At 39.6% G+C, this 22,691-nt stretch overlaps 1 protein-coding gene across 5 annotated transcripts in view; it reads left to right on the forward strand.

Annotated features, from left to right (window-relative positions):
• cblb (Cbl proto-oncogene B, E3 ubiquitin protein ligase) overlaps positions 1 to 22,691 on the forward strand; it is a 224,416-nt gene that overhangs the window by 128,198 nt on the left and 73,527 nt on the right. For all 5 annotated transcript variants that reach the window (XM_029701775.1, XM_029701774.1, XM_029701773.1 and 2 more), the window contains 2 exons: positions 7,253 to 7,384; positions 15,859 to 16,062. In XM_029701775.1, the coding sequence (XP_029557635.1) occupies positions 7,253 to 7,384; positions 15,859 to 16,062 (336 nt within the window). The remainder of the gene's footprint in view (positions 1 to 7,252; positions 7,385 to 15,858; positions 16,063 to 22,691) is intronic.

The raw sequence follows: 22,691 nt of genomic DNA on the forward strand, positions 1-22,691 counted from the left end.
TGTATTATTGCAGTTTAGGCGCAATTTAGATTTTGGCCACTAGATGGCAGCAATGTGTGTGCAAAGTTTCAGATTGAGCCAGTGAAGCATGGCAATACAGACAATATTTGTCTGCCCCGAATGTGCCGAATTGGTCAATTGATACATTTTCAAGTACATGACTACAGAGAACATACAAAATGATATGGTAATACAACATTTAAGTTTACACACTCCCAGGAATTTCATACATGATTGATCATTAGCTTATACTCTAACTTTCACACATCTAGATGGCCGGGCAGGGTGGGTGACACCCAGAGACAGCAGGGGTTCAAACTGTAGAACCCAGTTCCTACATTTGAATATAAAAATATAAAAACGGATTTTATCAAATAAAACTATGCTACATTTTATTTCTGGGACCCTCAGGATGACAAATCAGAGCAAGTTTACTGAATGTAAGTACATTATTTACCTTCAGAGGTGAATGTATCAAACCAGTTGCCGTGATAAAAGTTATGTTGTTGTGCACTCTCCTCAAACAATAGCATGGTATTTTTTCACTGTAATAGCTACTGTAAATTGGACAGTGCAATGTAAGCGTTCTGCCCATATAAGACATGTCCATGTCTTGGAAAGGTTGCTGTTACTTACAACTGTCATGCTAATCACATTAGCGCATGTTAGCTCAACCGTCCCGGTATAGGAACACCCATCCTGTAGAGGGCTGGTCTTCCGTTCTAACAAAAGTGATTGCTATGCAGGCTGACTAACGTTCTTGTCACTTCCTAGCTAGCTAGCCAACTTCAGCTAACTCCAGCTAACTCCGTCACGTCAAACATTGCACCTGGAATGAAAGTCCACTAGCTGCATTTTCGTCTGTTTTAACTTTTTTTCTATTGTAATTTACTTGGATATATCCATAATAATGATGCTGATGGGTGATTTCGGCCCGGCTCAGAAAAAGTTTAGTCTTGTCTGGACACCTGTTTGCTCTCTATTGTATTTGTATTTGTAATTATTATGGATAAGCATTAGCTCCTGCCAAGACTCTTTCTGGGGTCCGGCAAAATTAAGGCAGTTAAAATTTTAAAAACATTACAATACATTCATTACAGAGTTCAGAACACACTTAAGTGTGTGCCCTCATGCCAATACTCCACTACCACATATCTACAATGCAAAATCCATGTGTATGTGTGTGTATAGTGTGTAGGTTATCATGCGCTTGTATGCATGTGTCTGTGCCTATGTTTGTGTTACTTCACAGTCCCTGCTGTTCCATATGGTGTATTTTTACCTGCTTTTTAAATTTGATTCTACTGCTTGCATCAGTTACCTGATGTGGAATAGAGTTGCATGTAGTACTGTGTGCATCCCACATCCTCATCGGCAGACTCAATAGCCTTGGTTTCTCAAATGATTGCCTCGCCTGGTTTACCAACTACTTCTCTAATAGAGTTCAATGTGTCAAATCGGATGGCCAGTTGTCCGGGCCTCTGGTAGTCTCTATGGGGGTGCCACAGGGTTCAATTCTTGGGCCAACTCTTTTCTCTGTATACATCAATGATGTCGCTCTTGCTGCTGGTGAGTCTCTGATCCACCTCTACGCAGACGACACCAATCTGTATACTTCTGGCCCTTCTTTGGACACTGTGTTAACAACCCTCCAGACGAGCTGCAATGCCATACAACTCTCCAGAGCTGTGTATTTTAAACAGACCGCTCGGTACATTCAGCTTGTCAACACCTCTTACAAAAATAAGTAATGATGAAGTCGATCTCTCTTCCACTTTGAGCCATGAGAGATTGGCATGCATGACATTAATGTTAGCTCTCCGTGTACTTTTAAGGGCCAGCCGTGCTGCCCTGTTCTGAGCCGACTGCAATTTTCCCAAGTCCCTCTTTGTGGCACCTGACCACACGATTCCAGTTGCAACAAAACTAGGGCCTGTAGGACCTGCCTTCTTGATAGAGTTAAGAAGGCAGAGCAGTGCTTTATTATGGACAGACTTCTCCCCATCTTAGCTACTGTTTGTTGTATCAATATGTTTTGACCATGACAGTTTACAATCCAGGGTTACTCCAAGCAGTTTAGTCACCTCAACATGCTCAATTTTAATTACGAGATGTAGTTGATGTTTAGGGTTTTGTCGCAAATACAATGCTTTTAGGTATTGGAAATATTTAGGACTAACTTATTCCTTGCTACGCATTCCGAAACTAACTGCAGGTCTTTGTTTAGTGTTGCAGTCATTTCAGTCGTTGTAGTAGCTGACGTGTATAGTGTTGAGTCATCCGCATACATAGACACACTGGCCTTACTCAAAGCCAGTCAAATGTTGTTAGTAAATATTGAAAAAAAGCAAGTGGCCTGAACAGCTACCCTGGGGAATTTCTGATTCTTCCTGGATTATGTTGGTGACTCTTCCATTAAAGAACAACCTCTGTGTTCTGTTACACAGGTAATTCTTTGTCCACATTATAGCAGGGGATGTAAAGCCATAACACATACGTTTTTCCAGCAGCAGACTATGATCGATAATGTCAAAAGCTGCACTGAAGTCTAACAAGACAGCCCCCACAATCAGGGGCTCCCGTGTTGCTCAGTTGGTAGAGCATGGTGTTTGCAACGCCATGGTTGTGGGTTCGATTCCCACGAGGGACCACTACGGGGGGGAAAATGTATGAATTGTATGCATTCACTACTGTAAGTCACTCTGGATAAGAGCATTTGCTAAATTACTAAAATGTACATTTTATCAGTTTCTCTCAGCCAATCATCAGTCATTTGTGTAAGTGCTGCGCTTGTTGAGTATCATTCCCTATATGATGATTGGTCTGCTATTTGAGCCAGAAAAGGGGGCTTTACTATTCTTGGGTAGCGGAATGACTTTAGCTTCCCTCCAGGCCTGAGGGCACACACTTTGTGGTAGGGTACAGGGGAGTTTGTATTTCAAAAGTTAAACAAATCTTCAGAGGTCGGACAGGCAGCTTATATTACCCCAGCTGTACCAAACTAAATGCTAGGCTACAAGCAAGGGGAAATAATGTGCGAGTTGAGATAAATAGAATAGATGCAAATTCTTATGATGGTGAAATTCTTATGGTGGTGCAGTGATAATTCAGATGGAACTGTTAGCCTGTAACGGCCAATACAGCACAGCTTGGAACGCTGCTCCTCCAATCAGCATCTAGGGTCCAAACAACCTGTTTTATAATGGCAATTGTGACCGCATCCCAGAAAGCTAAGACTCTCAGGAACATACAGTGCTGTGGAAAAAGTATTTGTTCCCTTTCAGATTTGTGCATATTTTTGACACTGAATGTTATCAGATCTTCAACCCAAACCTAATATTAGATTTTTATTTATTTTTTATTTATTTCATCTTTATTTAACCAGGTAGGCTAGTTGAGAGCAAATTCTCATTTGCAACTGCGACCTTGCCAAGATAAAGTGTAGCAATTCGACACATACAACAACACAGAGTTACACATGGAATAAACAAAACATACAGTCAATAATACAGTAGAACAAAAGAAAACAAAAAGTCTATATACAGTGAGTGCAAATGAGGTAAAGGGAATCTGAGTGAAAAAATAACACATGTTGATACTTATTGCATTTATTGAATTAACAAAAGTATGCTACACTCAATACCCCTGTGTGAAAAAGTAATTGCCTCCTTACACTCAATAACTGGTTGTGTCACCTTTAACTGCAATGACTGCAACCAAATGCTTCCTGTAGTTGTTGATCAGTCTCTCAGATCACTGTGGAGGAATTTTGGCCAACTCGTCCATGTAGAACTGTTTTAACTCAGCGACATTTGTGGGTTTCCTGAACTTTCCAATAATTGTCTGATGCATTTCAATCACTTCAAAGCATACTTCATTTATTTTGGCATTACCTGATTTGACATGTCTTTGTTATTTATAAGGCCAGATTCAACATTTTCATAAAGTACTTTTTACACATTTGTTTTCGGATACCTCCAAGAGTCCTAAAGTAGAGAATAAAATAGTCTGATGGTCCATGTTATCACCAACTTAAAACAAATATGTGTTAATAGGGAAGTAATATAATAAAGAAAACACTTAGTATTCCGAGGAATTCACTGTACTTCAACATTGTAAAGGTCTGCCACATCTGTTTCTGTCTCTCAGCATCCCTAAAAAGTGGTTATCAATCAGAGCTTGTCAAACCTGATAGACCAACGTCATCACAAAATGCAGCCTAAATCACATGAATCAGCCAATAAGTCCGTCGATCATATGCTGAGGTTATGAAACAATATATTTTTACAAGTTGAGCTAATTTAACCAAAAACTATGGATAGGGGCAAACTCACCATGTTCAAAATGACATGACCAAAATAACTCAACGAATTGGTTTGAAGTTACTTAGAGGTGATTAGGCCACAACCTTTGAACATGGTGAGCTTGCCCCCATCACCCTTAGTTTTTTGGTTATTTTGTCTACAGTTCACTCAAGTTGGCAGTGGCTTTTGAAACAAATCTGAACCATGGATGACTGTCTATCCTGGCCCCATATATTACTTTCTGGGTAAATGACAAAAAAGTAAGGAATTTGTCTGTCGGTCCTGCATTATTAAAGACCAGAATTTGTGAAAAAAATGTGATAAAGTAAACCCGTTTCATTTAAGCACCAAAAATTGACAGCTGTGCCATACGGATTGCAAAATAGTTGGGAAGAGATTTTTTATGTACCGTTTCCATGGCACATGGTTTATGAACTAATAGACAAAATGAATCTGCCGGTTTCAAAACTTTGAGTTTTTCAATTTAAATTATTATACAAAATTCTCGCAACCAATAGGATGTTATATATATTGAGGATACAACCGTCTCAGCTCTGCAGATTTGGCTGCGAAGAGACAGAATCATTAGATAATTTGTGTTGGTACTGTCTATATGTAGCTTGTTTTTGGTCACATGTTCAGGAATGGCTGAAGAATTTCAACATTTACCTGGAGTTAACTCTACAAATAGCACTGCTGGGTGATCTGAAAAGTCATAGTCAATCGTCCAATAATATAATAATACTCTTAGCAAAAGTTTTTTACTTTCATTTACAATCTGTAGAAATTATGAGAATAGAAAGGTTCAGAACATTTGTGAAACATCACAGCACAATTGAAAAATATATATCAAATAGAAATCAAAACTGGATGGTATTCAGAGATAAATGGGAGGGGTTGAATGGAGCTGAAGGATGGGACTAAAAACAAACAAAAGATAACTAATGTAAAATGTGACCGACTGGCTCAAATCAGTCTTATGTAGAAAAATTTGAAATTGTGTTTTTTACATTGGATAAAAGTAGAGACTTTGAGCTACAACATGGTATATCATAGACTACAGTCGAGGAACAATGGGAAAGTAATTCTGCTTTGAAAGTTGATAAAGTTGTAAACTCACTTTTGAGAAATGTCCTTTGAATGTTTTGGTACTACTACTGGAGAGCTCTTCTTTGTCTACACCCATTCAGCATCGTTAACACCCTCTTAAGCTTTTGCCCCACCCACTAACAACAGCAGTCAAACACTCAAGCTAACTTGCTAGCTACTTCCAGACACAAATGAGAGAACAGCTCACTGAACATTACTCTCCCTAGCAGAGCTGGTTAGGCTGTTGGTAACTGCAACTGTTCTGTAAGATTTTCAGTTCGTAAATTCAGAGCGTTTCGCTCTCTGAGTGTTCAGAGCACACACTGGACGCTCTGGCCGAACATTCTGACCTCACAACGGCAGTCAAGCACTCAAGCTAACTGGCTAACATTGGCTAGCTTGCTAGCTACTTCCAGACACAAATGAGAGAACACCCCACTGACCGTTTTTCTCGCCCTTGCAGAGCTGGTTAGGCTGTTTTCATGTTAACTGTGCTGCTGGCAACAATTTAGTTACCTTTTTTTGCCAATGTTTACTGACACTGGCCATATTCAACGGGCATTGAGCATTTGTAAATTCATCAGTTATTCTGCGCTCTGGCACTCAGACAGCTTGCTAGCTTGGTAAACAATGTACCTAACTAGGTAAACAAAGTGTAAGTTCACACACATCACATAACGTGTTAGCTAACGAGCCAGACAGCTAACGTTAGCTAGTCAAACAACAATGAACAGTACTAACCAACCATGTTCAATGTTAGCTAGCTAACATTAGGCTCTAACTACAACAGCAAAGAGCTCTGAGAAACAAATAATAACATCAGCTAGGGAGCCAGCCAGCTAACGTTAGCTTGAAATGAAACCACTTCATGTCAAAATTAGAAAACGTGTAATATCTGAAATTGTAACGTTAGCTAGCTAACGCTAGACTTTCTTACCTGTATACATCATCGTGCATGGATGTGTCACCCTGTCAGGAATGCCAAATCACGGTTGCCCTTAGTTTGAAGATGAAATCTGGAGACAGGTGTTTCCTCCATCTCTTTAGCTATCATACTATTATTCCACTGATTTCAAAACTTGATCCTCCAGAAAGTGGAGAGCAACACTTATGCAGCTCCACTACACAATACGTTTTTTTAAAAAGCCGCGTTCGACAGGATTACCAACACAGACTGACAAGATTCTATGGCAGACCAATCCAAACTCCTCTCTCGGCATGTCCAGCCCAGTCATTATCTCAGCCAATCATGGCTAGTGGGAAGGTTGCTAATGTTTTCTGTGGCTTAACCAACAAGGCTTGTAATTTAACAATTTTATTCATATTTACAGATGGCATACGAGTTTGTTATTAATACACATGAACGTTCACATGTTCAAGAAGGCATTTCTGCCAAAAAAAACGCATTTTGATTAAAAAAAATGTTACGTTCAAGCGGCTCTCCTGTTAAGTCGTGACATGCGACATACGCCTAGTTTCCTGAATCGGTGTGTCCAAACATTTGACTGGTACTGTATGTAAATGTGATATTTCCATAGTTTTTCTTATTATAATTTGGCAAAATTTAAAAAAATAAAACTATTTTTGCTATGTCATTATGGGGTATTGTGTGTGTAGATTAATGAGGGGGAAGAACAATTTAATACATTTTAGTATACGGCTGTAACGTAACAAAATGTAGAAAAAGTGTAGCAGTCTGAATACTTTCCGAATGCACTATATGTCTCACTTGATTCAAATTCACTTCCTTCAATTCAAATTCAATTCAAATTCTGCTTCATGTGGGGTGTGTCCAATTCTTATTTTAATTCATGAGTTGTGTGTGCTGCCTCATAACTGACCCCTCTTTGGTCCTAAAGGAGCAGTACGAGCTCTACTGTGAGATGGGCTCCACCTTCCAGCTGTGCAAGATCTGCGCCGAGAACGACAAGGATGTAAAGATCGAGCCCTGCGGACACCTCATGTGCACCTCCTGCTTGACTGCCTGGCAGGTAATCAAATCAAATGTTGATGGTGCATTGCAGAGTGTTTTTTGTCATTGTGAGTAGGGTTTGAATCTCAGGTTTGTATGACAGGGATGGATCATGTTACACTAGCACAATCTATCTTGGAATTGCATGCGTGCCAATTGCTAGTGCACAGAAAACCAAACGGCCTTTCCCATGTTTGTTCGATTGAGCCACAATTTATTTGAGCATCTGTGGTGCAAACAAGGCATTTCTGTGTTTCCACTGTTAATGCTTTTCCAACAGTGTTCTTTATGCCTACTTAGTTGTCATGACTTTCCCTTCTGGGTGAGGATCACAATGTACATGTCAGAGTCACCTCTAAATGTTATAAAACGTGTATGATTAAATATGAAACTATTGTTGAGAAGATAATGTGATTTTAGCCTAAATAAGATAATGGTTTTTCATATAGACTTTGCCAAGTAAGTAACCACGCCCACGTGAGCACAGACATTGTGGCAACGTAATGGAACCGCCCTCCAAGGCGAGTGCTTAAAAGGACAAGCTGAAGAATTAACATATTAGACAAAAACATGCCGGGTTGCTGCTGGTGTGAACAGTGGTCATAGCTGTAACCTGAATAATCAACCATTTAGACCAGTACATGGCCGGGTTGCTGCTGGCGTGTAAAATGGTTAGACTCTACCAAACCAGAAAATAGTAAGACCCTCAAACTCTCAAGTTAAGAAGATAAAGACTACATTGGAAAATGTAGTCTGCAGCTGTTTAAGTACATGAGTCTTGTAAACTCGACTGAGGACCACCGCGTGTGTACCTTTGAAGGATCCATTCTAAGGAAGATGAGAAAAGAAGAACATTTCCCGATCAAACGACCATTGGTATGTCAAATCAAATCAAATGTATTTATATAGCCCTTCTTAGATCAGCTGATATCTCAAAGTGCTGTACAGAAACCCAGCCTAAAACCCCAAACAGCAAGCAATGCAGGTGTAGAAGCACAGTATGTCTGATGTTTCCATTCTAACAGACGCTTCCAGAACAAAAAAAAACCTACTACAACTACTAAGGGCATGGTGACCTTTGGTGGACATCCAGAGACTTGCACAACTAGAGACTTTCTGTCAAACTATTCGTCACAGACTGGTGGGGTGATTTCTAAATCCGAATGAACGGTTGTTAGGTTGCAAAATATCCACACTTACAATGAGCGTATTATTCAACTGTCTGTACGATAGTTGAATTCCTTTGTCTCTCCTTCTCCCGCTCTATCTTTTCCCGCCCCTTTTCATTGTGTACCAAGTTGTCATATCGGGTTTGCCCACTAGGGATTTTTCATTACATTGTTAGTAATCAATGTATAATCTATTCTGTTTGTGTGTTTATGGATTTCTGTGTGATTCTTTCATTAGTTAGTAAATAAATAATCAAGCCAATTTGTGTAAGCTGATTCATCATGGAGACTTGGGTTTGTGCAGATTTATAGGATATTACGACATTCAGAATGAGACTGAAATAGGAGCAAATGATTAATGGATGACGGATAGTATATCGAGATATTCAGATATTTTTTGAGTTAATTCCGGAAACGGTAACTCGTTAAATAAACTTTTCCCGTGGTGCCCTAGATTACTACTTAATTAATTGTTATATGATTAATTCAATTGAACGTGGTATGTAATTATTGGATGAATAGCCGTCTTCGCATTAATGGTAGCAACGTCACGGCATAGTGTTATATGCTTTTGAATACAGTAGGTGGTAGTGATTAACATGGGTAACCGGAATCCCGGGACTGTCCCGGTAACACTCTTTACATTTCCCGAAAAAATATAATGACAAGATCCGAGAAATTACAAAACCAATTATCCAATGTCAGCACTAATGCAGGCCCTACACAACATGCGCAACATCAGATTAGCAACAAATAAAGAGCACATTATCCAAACAGCTTTTTGCATGGAAACCTTTTACATCACACAAAGTCACCATAAATTCAAAGCGATGCATAGTTGACAATGCCTGACTGCACACGCGACCCAAATGCAATTAATAAATCCTACAGGGAACCCCTACAGTAGGCCTATAGCCTATAAAATAACATGTGCCTCTTTGAGCTGTCATTGTGAATCTTCAGGCAGTCACAGATTTGATAGGCCTATGCACAATTCACTGTCACATGAAGTCTGTTAACAATTCAGAGTCATGAGGGAAAATTCTATCTTCTCCTGTCCTAGAGCCTAGGCTATTTTCCTATCCAGTCCCAAAATCTTGACTCATGTCTCGCATGAAAATTCGTAACTTTATTCTGTAATCCATAGGTTGCATTATGCCTGTCAAAATACCGCTCTAACTATTTCCACTCTTCATCTCCCTGTTATTCATGAGTTGATCTGCTATCTGTATAATCATCAACTCGATTTAGCCAAATATAGGAGATATTCTGTAATTCGTTGGAGGTTATCTAGCAAGTTTAGCAACTTTGTTCTTTTCACTTTTGTTTGACTGAGTAAGAATGACTATACAACGCTGTACTCGGAGTGCGCTCTTGTGCATTGAGATAGCCTACTGCTGAAATGCGCTGCCGAACAAAGATAGAGTAACTATCATTAGTAAATACCATTTAATTAGTTCTGAAATCTTGGTGCAGCCAAGCCGACAGGGTGGCACAGCGCCCCTCTTATTTGGGGAGAACCCTGGCATAGTGACCATATCTTGATTTTAAATGCTTTAAATGGGCACTTCCAGGATAAATATGAATTATTACTGGTATTGAAACTTGGTAGATTTTCTTGAAAATATTCATCCTTAGGTGGTACATCTGCAGAGAAAGCAAAACCCTGCTTGAATGGAACATTGGTGTGTGTGTGTGTGTGTGTGTGTGTCAGATGGGACGGCAATGTGTGTATGTTTGTAATTACTGTCCTTATAAGTCACTATTGGCCTCCTCCCATAGTGGGACATCTGTGCTGCTTTTCCCAAGTAAACAGATCTATCTATTGTGTCGTCTTATTGATCTTCAGCAGAAACACAGACTTGCTACAGGAGGCACTTTTTTTGCACTGTTGGGTGTCATATATTTGTGGTGGATTAATTTGTTTCTTTCTTTCAGCGATGTGTGTTAATAACCCTTTCACATTGGAGGGGGTCCTGATATACAGTAATTATAGATACTGTACACATCACAAACAGACAGCTATATATAAATACTGTAATATAAACACATTCTTTCTTTCGGCGATGTGTGTTAATAACCCTTTCACATTGGAGGGGGTCCTGATATACAGTAATTACAGATACTGTACACCACAAACAGACAGCTATATATAAACACATTCTTTCTTTCAGCGATGTGTGTTAACCTCTATAGGACCGGCGGGACGAATTCGTCCCACCTACGTAACAGCCAGTTGAATCCTGTGGCGCGATTTTCAAAACCTTTTAAATGCTATTACTTCAATTTCTCAAACATATGACTATTTTACAGCTATTTAAAGACAAGACTCTCGTTAATCTAACCACACTGTCCGATTTCAAAAAGGCTTTACAACGAAAGCAAAACATTAGATTATGTCAGCAGAGTACACAGCCAGAAATAATCAGACACCCATTTTTCAAGCTAGCATATAATGTCACAAAAACCCAGAAGACAGCTAAATGCAGCACTAACCTTTGATGATCTTCATCAGATGACACACCTAGGACATTATGTTATACAATACATGCATGTTTTGTTCAATCAAATTCATATTTATATCAAAAAACAGCTTTTTACATTAGCATGTGACGTTCAGAACTAGCATACCCCACGCAAACTTCCGGGGAATTTACTAACAATTTACTAAATTACTCACGATAAACGTTCACAAAAAGCATAACAATTATTTTAAGAATTATAGATACATTACTCCTCTATGCACTCGATATGTCCGATTTTAAAATAGCTTTTCGGATGAAGCACATTTTGCAATATTCTGAGTAGATAGCCCGGCATCACAGGGCTAGCTATTTAGACACCCGGCAAGTTTAGCCTTCACCAAAATCACATTTACTATAACAAAAATGGTCTTACCTTTCCTGTTCTTCGTCAGAATGCACTCCCAGGACTTCTACTTCAATAACAAATGTAGGTTTGGTCCCAAATAATCCATAGTTATGTTCCAACAGCGACGTTTTGTTCGTGCGTTCTAGACACTATCCCAATGGTAAATAACGGTCGCGCGCACGGCGCATTTCGTGACAAAAGATTTCTAAATATTTCATTACCGTACTTCGAAGCATGTCAACCGCTGTTTAAAATCAATCATTATTCTCGTAAAAAAGCGATAATATTCCGACCGGGAATCTGCAATTAGCTAAACAGCCGAAGGAAAATACTGCACGGGGTCGAATCGGGCACGCGCCTAATTCCATTGTCCTCTGATGGGCCACTTGGAAAAGGCGATAATGTGTTTCAGCCTGAGGCTGCCTCGTCATCGTTCAGGTTTTTCCCGGGCTCTGAGAGCCTATTGGAGCCGTAGGAAGTGTCACGTTACAGCTAAGATCCTGACTCTTCAATAAACAGAAGCAAGAACAACAACACCTTGTCAGACAGGCCACTTCCTGCATGAAATCTTCACAGGTTTTTGCCTGCCATAGGAGTTCTGTTATACTCACAGACACCATTCAAACAGTTTTAGAAACTTTAGGGTGTTTTCTATCCAAAGCCATAATTATATGCATATTCTAGTTACTGGGCAGGAGTCGTAACCAGATTAAATCGGCTACGTTTTTTATCCGGATGTGAAAATACTGCCCCCTAGCCCAAAGAAGTTAACCCTTTCACATTGGAGGGGGTCTTGATATACAGTAATTACAGATACTGTACACATCACAAACAGACAGCTATATATCAATACTGTAATATAAACACATTCTTTCTTTCAGCGATGTGTGTTAAAACCTGTTGAGGCTAGGGGGCAGTATTTTCACAGCCGGATGAAAAACGTACCCAATTTGAAAAGGTTACTACTCTGGCCCAGAAACTAGAATATGCATATTATTATTAGTAGATTTGGATAGAAAACACTCTGAAGTTTCTAAAACTGTTTGAATGGTGTCTGTAAGTATAACAGAACTCATATGGCAGGCAAAAACCTGAGAAAAATACAAGCAGGAAATGAAAATCTTGTGGCTGTACTATTTTCGAGTCATTGCCAATGGAACACACAGTGACAAATAATTTATTTTGCACTTCCTAAGGCTTCCACTAGATGTCAACAGTCTTTATAAAGTTGTTTGAAGCGTTGGAGGTGGTCCTGATATACAGTAATTACAGATACTGTACACATCACAAACAGACAGCTATATATCAATACTGTAATATAAACACATTCTTTCTTTCAGCGATGTGTGTTAATAACCCTTTCACATTGGAGATGGTCCTGATATACAGTAATTACAGATACTGTACACATCACAAACAGACAGCTATATATCAATACTGTAATATAAACATATGAACTTGGTAATGCAGGAGATGCATAAGAAATTATCTTGGGCACAGTTAGTTTTGTTCTGTTTCAGTACACAAGCCTTACCCATCTCCTCCCTGTATGTAGGGCCCTATAAAATCCGCTTAACAAAGAATGCGGACAGAATCACGGAATCCAGACATTAAAAACGGAATTCAACAATATTGAAAAATGTATTGAACTTTTAGTAGGAAATCAACTAAATGTATTGACTTATTAGAAAATTCATTAATTTGCCCAAGATTATCATAAGACAGGAACATAATACATCAGTGATTCATATTGTCCTTCAACTTTCTGAAGAGGTAAGGGCACAGGAATGTCCCCTCTGTGTGTGTGCGTTTGTCTCCTACTTTGTGTAGCTGTTAGCGATGTTGCTAATGTAATGAGAACCGTCTTCTGGTAGATGGAATGGCTTTCCTAAGAACCTTCTCAATTAAATGTTAACTACAAAGTAGGCTATATAGCAGAATGATATCATGATTATTTAAATAAATCTAGAGGTTATTTGTTAAGCAAACTCTCCAATCACATGAGCGCAACAGAAACATTGCTAACCAAACAATGGTGGTGCACAATTGAAATAAAGGATAACTACACTCAAAAATCCACATTTCTTAGATTTTTCACAGACCTCAAAAGTGGTCTCCTGGAGTAGTTTAAGCATTTTGATTTTCTATTAAAAAAGTGTGATTTTGAGAGCGAAAATCTGAAAAAACAAAGAGAAACAGAGAAAAAATTAACCCAATTTTATAGGGCCCCATGTATGGTTGATGTCAAGTTGGTGATGGTTTTAGAATGGCTTAGCCTATCCCTTTCGATTTCTCTGTCTATGGCTCCAGCAGTGATTCCCATGACTCCATCTGAAGTGGGCCCAAGGGCACGTATCTATGTGTATGTGTGTGTGTGTCTTTGTCAGCGCAGTTGTAACGGGCGTCGTAAGGATTAGACCAAGGTGCAGCGGGAACGTGTATACTCATCTTCTTTATTAAATCAAAAGAAGGAAAAACAAACAAATCACGTATACAAAACAACGAATGCCACTAAACAGTCCTGTCAGGTGCACAGACACAAAACAGGAGACAACTACCCACAAATCCCTTTACAAAAACACCCCTATACATAGGACCTTCAATCAGAGGCAACAAGGAACAGCTGCCTCCAATTGAAGGTCAATCCAATGAACTAAACATAGAAATAGATAGACTAGACTGAACATAGAAATACACTAACATAGACCAAAAACCCCAGAACACATAAAACAAACACCCCTCTTACATAAGTACATAGCCCAACAAACCCCGAAATACTCTAAACAAACACCCCCTGCCACGTCCTGACCAAACTATAATAACAAATAACCCCTTTACTGGTCAGGATGTGACAGCAGTGATGTCAGGTGTGGGCTTTGTAAGTCATAGAGGGAACCTCCGTTCTCTTTATTGTATGACTAACTAAAAACCCCGGATATGTTCCAGTTGAGTCAGATACGGGGGGGATACCCTCGTCACATTAACCTACTCAACAAGGACTTCTGGTACTACTTATTATTTTTTAAATTAAAACATCTGCCATTACTCAAAGATTCTTGATCACATCCTGGTATTTTAACTTAAAAAAGTTTCTTAAGGCAGAAGGGGTGGGCCCTGTAGGATTTCAATGGTCATTTTGTTTTTGGAAAGGACGTGTTTGCGGGGCTTCTCTGCTGTTGTGATCAGATGTGGGTGCTTTTGGCCAAGAGCGGTGATGCATATGTTTTTACACATTTACTGTAATGTACAGTATGTACATACATGGCTCTGCGACTCTGAATCTTCTGATTTGATTGATCAGATTAATATCTAACCTAGGACCAAAACTTAAATGTCATATGACTGGGATCATCTGCATTTACTATACCTAGGGTTGCAAAATTCCGGGAACTTTCAATAAATTCCCTGGTTTTCCAGAAATCATGATTGGAGGATTGCGGTTTTCCTGCTTATTCCCGCCTGATTACGGAACCCTCCAGTGGTGTAAAAATTACCCAATTGTTATACTTGAGTGAAAGTAAAGATACCTTAATAGAAAATGACTAAAGTAAAAGTGAAAGTCACCCAGTAAAATGTAGTGAAGGTAAAGTTGTCAAAAATATAAATAGTACAGTAAAGTACAGATTCCCCCCAAAAATACTTAAGTAGTCCTTTAAAATATTTTTACTTAAGTACTTTACACCACTGGAATCCTCCAACCAGAATTTTGGGAAAACCAGGGAATCTATACTACCAGAAACAATGCGATGCATTGTCAGCCGATGCTGAATGTGTCTGCAAGGCTGCCTGCGTGAAATGTGTCCGTGGGTGGACAGGTCCACGGGAGGCCAGTTTTTGAGGACGGGGGATTTTTCTGCAGTGTCTGTGAGCCTGAGCAGCCTCCCACTCTAATTAGGATTGGTTTCCAAAAATGCTTTGATGCCTTTCGCAAGTCCCCAACCAGATAGATGGCTGCCACAATCAGGCTTTTGTTATTGTAAATATCACCTCCCTTTGATTCACTAAAGTTGAAGCAGAGGGAAACCTCATCATGAAAGATGGAAGCCTTTTATTTATTTATTTTTAGTGCTGATTGTTTTCCTCTGCCATGTGTAATCTGTATTCGGGGCACTGAGGCTTGTAGATTGTCAAAATGGCTTCCTTCTTAATGTGTGTGCATGTCTTCACTTTACTCTGCCAGTTTTTAAGGGGGAAAAGGAAAGATGTCTTACCAAGGCCTACAGGTTCTTCTGAATGAAACCATGTGTCCCAGCTGTCTGCAATTGCCTCTCTTGCTTTAGATCCCACAGCGTCCGTGCGTGTGTGTGTTGTATGCCTGAATGTGTATAGTTTCTGGGCATGTGCATGTGGGATTGCATTTATTTGAATGTTTGATTAATTTACTTACTTACTTATGTATGTAGGCCTATTTTAGCTGCAAATGTACTAAAGCTTGATGTGTGTTTCTCGACAGGAGTCGGACGGACAAGGGTGCCCTTTCTGCCGGTGTGAGATCAAAGGCACAGAGCCTATCATCGTGGACCCTTTTGACCCACGCAACACAGGGGCTAAGTGCTTCTTCCTGGATGACTTTAGCTCGCCTATGCTGGATCTGGACGACCTGGACGAGGATAGAGAGGACTGTCTGGTCATGAACAGACTGGCCTCCATCAGGAAGGTACTTCACACCCTTCATTTACTACCACTTTTAGTCAATTATTATACTACGTAATTGTATGAATTCATTCATTTATTTATTTGAAAAATGTAAAATACATACAGAGTTGCCTCAGCCATGTGAATACAACAAAATACACACGTAAAACATTATAGAGGGTTTAAAAATCATGGTAGCGCTTCATAATAATTCCACGTAATAATGCATTTATAATGGATTAGTAAATTGTTTCTTTATCATTTATTAATCATTACTCACACATTTGTAAATGCTAGTAACATAGTTATTCACACATAAACAACCTTTAAAGTATTTATGAATGATTCATAAGCTCATTAATAAGATGTTTTATATAGGTCCTTACATTATAAACCATTTACTAACTAATCATTAGTCAAGTCTTTTTGTGTGGCCTCATCTAAAGTGTTGGATATTTTTAGTTTATATTACTTTAAATCAAATCAAATTTTATTGGTCACATACACATGTTTAGCAGATGTTATTGCGGGTGTAGCGAAATGCTTGTTTTCAATGACCAGTGTAATTTCATACAAAAATATGGATATGCCATTGGTAGACATTCAAACAGTAACTGATGCTCCTAAAGGTCTCAAAATGTCCCCTTGAACATATCAATGGTTAAACAATAAGCATGCAATACAGAGGATGTCTTTGCTTTTATTCCAAAACAGTCACACTGTTGTAATAGTGTGATTTGTAACTTCAGACACGCTTAATGCTGAGTAAAACAATGTTTTAGTCCAAAAATGCTAACGTGTTTATTGACCATGACTTTTCTACCAAAACCAAAGTGTGGATTGCAGTCATTCTTTAGATCAGTCTAATCTTGGTTAACCCAGAACTAAAATCTTGCGTAATTTGGTCAGCTGTATGATTAAGTTCTGGGTCCGTACGTGTTAGAAATCGGGAGTTCTGGTTTGCGAAGTCTCCACCCTCGCAAAGGGAAACTCGCAGCCCACCCTCTACCTTAATCACATATCAGTAGTAATGGAGGAATAAAAATCCACTATAGAAAAACTGTCCAGCCCAGCCTCTACCTTAATCACAATATCAGTAGTAATGGAGGAATAAAAATCCACTAGAGAAAAACTGTCCAGCCCAGCCTCTACCTTAATCACATATCAGTAGTAATAGAGGAATAAAAATCCACTAGAGAAAAACTGTCCAGCCCAGCCTCTACCTTAATCACAATATCAGTAGTAATGGAGGAATAAAAATCCACTATAGAAAAACTGTCCAGCCCAGCCTCTACCTTAATCACATATCAGTAGTAATGGAGGAATAAAAATCCACTAGAGAAAAACTGTCCAGCTCAGCCAGCTGTTGTGTGTAGGCTACATCTCCTTTCTACGTTTTATGATCAGTTCAATTAGTTATTTAACTAGGCAAGTCAGTTAAGAACAAATTCTTATTTACAATGACGGCCTACCCCAGCCAAACCCTCCCCTAAACCAGACGACGCTGGGCAAATTGTGCGCCGCCCATACGGAACTCCCAATCACCGCCAGTTGTGATACAGCCCGGGATCGAACCTGGGTCTGTAGTGACGCCTCTAGCACTGCAATGCAGTGTCTTAGACCGCTGCGCCACTCAGGATCTCACACAGGTTGCTGGCTCGGACTCGGTAGAAGTCGTGAAGGACAGGGCCATAGTAAACGCCATTGTCGCAATCACTTCAGCTGTTTAGAGGGGGTGAGGCTCACACTGTTCTATTTCGATCCCTTCCATGCATCTAGATACCATCTGTTGTCACCTTCGCCATAACCTCAAGAGAGGACAGACCAGAACAACAGCCTAGTTTAGGGCATTTCTGATATCCAGATTAACTATTCACTGTCTGACAATATTACGTCTACCAATATTCTTAATACAAATGTCTAAGACAAATGTCAAAGAGAATAACAATACACAGTTAAAACCATTTTTGATAATTGGCTTATATTCTCATATCATCTTGGCGATCTCAACGCGGAGTTACAGGGTCAGGGAGTTAGAGGGCTAATCCTTAGGGAGACATCCCGATCATCCAGCAGACCCAATCTGGTGAGATTTGTACTGAAGCAAGACAAAAAATTAACAAACAAAACAACAACACAAAAACAAAACAAACAAAACACAACAAAACAAACAAAACAATAACAGCAATACAGTCGTTGCCAAACGTTTTGAGAATAACACAAATATGAATTTTCACAAAGTTTGCTGCTTCAGTGTCTTTAGATATTTTTGTTAGATGTTACTATGGATACTGAAGTATAATTACAAGCATTTCATAAGTGTCAAAGGCTTTTATTGACAATTACATGAAGTTGATGCAAAGAGTCAATATTTGCAGTGTTGACCCTTCTTTTTCAAGACCTCTGCAATCCGCCCTGGCATGCTGTCAATTAACTTCTGGGCCACATCCTGACTGATGGCAGCCCATTCTTGCATAATTGATGCTTGGAGTTTGTCAGAATTTGTGGGTTTTTGTTTGTCCACCCGCCTCTTGAGGATTGATCACAAGTTCTCAATGGGATTAAGGTCTGGGGAGTTTCCTGGCCATAGACCCAAAATATTGATGTTTTGTTGGAAGAAGTTGCTCTCTGAGGATGTGTTGGTACCATTCTTTATTCATGGCTCTGTTCTTAGGCAAAATTGTGAGTGAGCCCACTCCCTTGGCTGAGAAGCAACCCCACACATGAATGGTCTCAGGATGCTTTAGTGTTGGCATGACACAGGACTGATGGTAGCGCTCACCTTGTCTTCTCCGGACAAGCTTTTTTCCGGATGCCCCAAACAATCGGGAAGGGGATTCATCAGAGAAAATGACTTTACCCCAGTCCTCAGCAGTCCAATCCCTATACCTTTTGCAGAATATCAGTCTATCCCTGATGTTTTTCCTGGAGAGAAGTAGCTTCTTCCAAAAGTCTTCGCCTCACTGTGTGTGCAGATGCACTCCCACCTGCCTGCTGCCATTCCTGAGCAAGCTCTGTACTGGTGGTGCCCCGATCCCGCAGCTGAATCAACTTTAAGAGACGGTCCTTCTTATCAAGAGAATCTACATGTGTGCAACCAAAACTCGGACAATAGATACTTCAGAAAATGTCATTTGTGTACTCTTTAAGGTCCATCCTTTCTAACCTGTAAAAACCCCACTAAAACCAAATTAAAAGAGCCCACACAATATATCAAATGCAATATTCACACCACTTGTCGTTACCTCCTATGCATACATATGTATGTTCTGCGGTTCCTCTATAGTCTCTACAGGATCTATAGTCTCACATATCTATGGTCTCTCATTGTGTATAGTACTATTCTAGTATTTTCTACATTGTAGAATGATAGTGAAGGCATCAAAACTATGAAATAACACATGGAATCATGTAGTTACCCAAAAAGTTTTAAACAAATCAAAATATATTTTATATTTGAGATTCTTCAAAGTAGCCACCCTTTGCCTTGATGATAGCTTTGCACATTCTTGGCATTCTCTCAACGAGCTTCATGAGGTAGTCACCTGGAATGCATTTCAATGAACAGGTGTGCCCTGTTAAAAGTTAATTTGTGGAGTTTCTGTACCTTAATGCATTTCAGCCAATCAGTTGTGTTGTGACAAGGTAGGGGTGGTATACAGAAGATAGCCCTATTTTGTGCAAGACCAAGTCCATATTATGGCAAGAACAGCTCAAATAAGCAAAGAGAAACAACAGTCCATCACTTTCCACAGGAAAGGAAGACCAAGAGTTACGTCTGCTGCAGAGGATAAGTTCATTAGACTTAACTGCACCTCAGATTGCAGCCCAAATAAATGCTTCACAGAGTTCAATTAACAGACGCATCTCAACATCAACTGTTCAGAGGAGACTGCGTGAATCAGACCAAGTCCATATTATGGTCTAATTGCTGCAAAGAATCCACTTCTAAAGGACACCAATAATAAGAAAAGACTTGCTTGGGCCAAGAAACACAAGCAATGGACATTAGACTGCTGGAAATCAGTTGTTTGGTCTGATGAGTCCAGATTTGAGATTTTTGGTTCTAAATGCGTGTCTTTGTGAGAAGCAGAGTAGGGGAACGGATGATCTCCGCATGTGTGGTTCACACTGTGAAGCATGGAGTAGGAGGTGTGATGGTGTGGGGGTGTTTTGCTGGTGACACTGTCTAGGATTTATTTAGAATTCAAGGCACACTTAACCAGAATGGCTACCACAGCATTCTGCAGCGATACGCCATCCCATCTGGTAAGCGCTTAGTGGGACTGTCATTTGTTTTTCAACAGGACAACGACCCAACACACCTCCAGGCTGTGTAAAGACCATTTGACCAAGAAGGAAAGTGATGGAGTGCTGCATCAGATGACCTGGCCTCCACAATCACCTGACCTCAACCCAATTGAGATGGTTTGGGATGAGTTGGACCGCAGTGAAGGAAAAGCATCCAGCAAGTGCTTAGCATATGTAGGAACTCCTTCAAGATAGTTGGAAAAGCATTCCTCGTGATGCTGGTTCAGAAAATGCCTAGAGTGTGCAAAGCTGTCATCAAGGTAAAGGGTAGCTACTTTGAAGAATCTAAAATATATGATTTGTTTAACACTTTTTTGTTTACTATATGATTCCATATATGTTATGTGATCGTTTTGATGTCTTCACTATTATTCTACAATGTATAAAATAGTAAAAAAAAAGAAAAACCCAACGTTTTATTGGTACTGAGAATAGCACTTCGTGCACACTATGGTATTCCCAGTGGTTCTTCGACCACATAGATCCTTCTCATAAATTCCTAAATAACACCTCGTGCTCAATAACACCTTGTGCTATTATCAGTGGCTGTAGGCCACATAGACACTTCTCATAAATGTGTACAGACAGCTGTCAGCAGGGCTTTTCCTTGGTACCTATCCTGCCTTCGCTCTAGTCTTCTCTATAAGACTAGCTCTAGCCTTCTTAAGACTAGTGTTACTTTTTTATGTTTCGTTTTATTGGTTTTATTTTACATTTTTATACATTAATTTAAATTGACTTACAGAAATTCAGTCGCTGTGTCTCTCAATTTTTCATGGATGATGTCTCCTCCTGGGCAGCGCACAGTAAGGGTCTGGTCTGGGCGGGTCCTCGTTATCTTTTGGTCAGACGGGAATTTCCCTCACCCTTCATAAAACGCTCCACCGGTTTTCCTCCACAGACCCTCACAGGAAACTCAGCAGGCAGAATCAATCATCAGTTAGTGACGCCAAATTGTCGTGGAAATTACCATCAGGGACACCTGAAGTCAATATTAAATAAATCATTATTTATTATCAGCAAGCTGGAGAGGTTCCAACAAACTTAATGCCCTATAGTACATGTCGGTCGGGAGCTCTGCCGGAACAGTCCCGTTAGTTCTCTTATATACTGCGAAACAAAAAGTAAGCACGATTGACATTATTCATCATTAACTTTGGTTTCTGCACGTGACTGACCAATACCTCATGATGCTTTTTCTCTCCAAGCTGAGACCTTGAAACTGAGATACCCCATTTTGGTTCTCATACAGCAATGTTCTGGGTGTACTGCCAAATTGCTTATACTGATAGTGAGGGTCCCTCCCAGTCACTTGCATGAACCCAGTCAACTTGGTTATTAGAAAAACACAAACATAACATTTTCCCTTACACTATTTTGAGATCTTACGGAGCATCAGGTACTGCTACGAATGGCTTGTCCTTCTTTTTGTGAGAAATGACACTGGTCACTATTCATAAAATATAAATAGCCCACACGTTAGATGAGGCCATTCAAAAATACTTGAATTATGATTAGTAAATGGTTTATAAAGATCTATATTAAACATCTTATGAATGGAGTAATGATTAATAAATGATAAATAAACAATTTACTAATCCATTATAAATGCTTTATTACGTGAAGTTATTATAAAGTGCTACCACAAACCTAAAGTCAGACAACTTTGTTGCGATCTGACATGTCTCTTGAGCTGCATTCCGTTGATCTGCCATTTGTGCGTGACTTACAGTATATTTGTTTCACAACTCCTTCAGGAGTTGAGACACGTTCTTCAGGAATTACATTTTACGGAGAGAATTTGGTCAGAGAATCCACACACACACACCTGGGGTCCCATTCTCCTGATTAGAGGGACAGAAATAATGTAAAAAATAATGATACAAATAAAAATAGTAACACCAGAAATAAAATACACAAGAATAAAATGAAATTGTATTTGTTACATGCATCGTAAGCAACATGTGTAGACTAAGCAACATGTGGGACTTCCCAACAATGCAGAGAGATACATTTTGAAATAATATAAAAATGATAACTTATAAATGCACAACGAAGACTTGCCTATATACACATTCATCACAATGACAACTTGCCTATGTACACACCCATCCCAACGACAACTTGCCTATGTACACACCCATCCCAATGTCAACTTGCCTATGTACACACCAATCCCAGCGACAACTTGCCTATGTACACACCCATCCCAACGACAACTTGCCTATATACACACCGATCCCAATGACACCTTGCCTATGTACACACCCATCCCAACGACAACTTGCCTATATACACACCCATCCCAACGACAACTTGCCTATGTACACACCCATCCCA

This window comes from Salmo trutta, chromosome 19 (assembly GCF_901001165.1).
Source record: "Salmo trutta chromosome 19, fSalTru1.1, whole genome shotgun sequence".
Lineage (NCBI taxonomy): Eukaryota > Metazoa > Chordata > Actinopteri > Salmoniformes > Salmonidae > Salmo > Salmo trutta.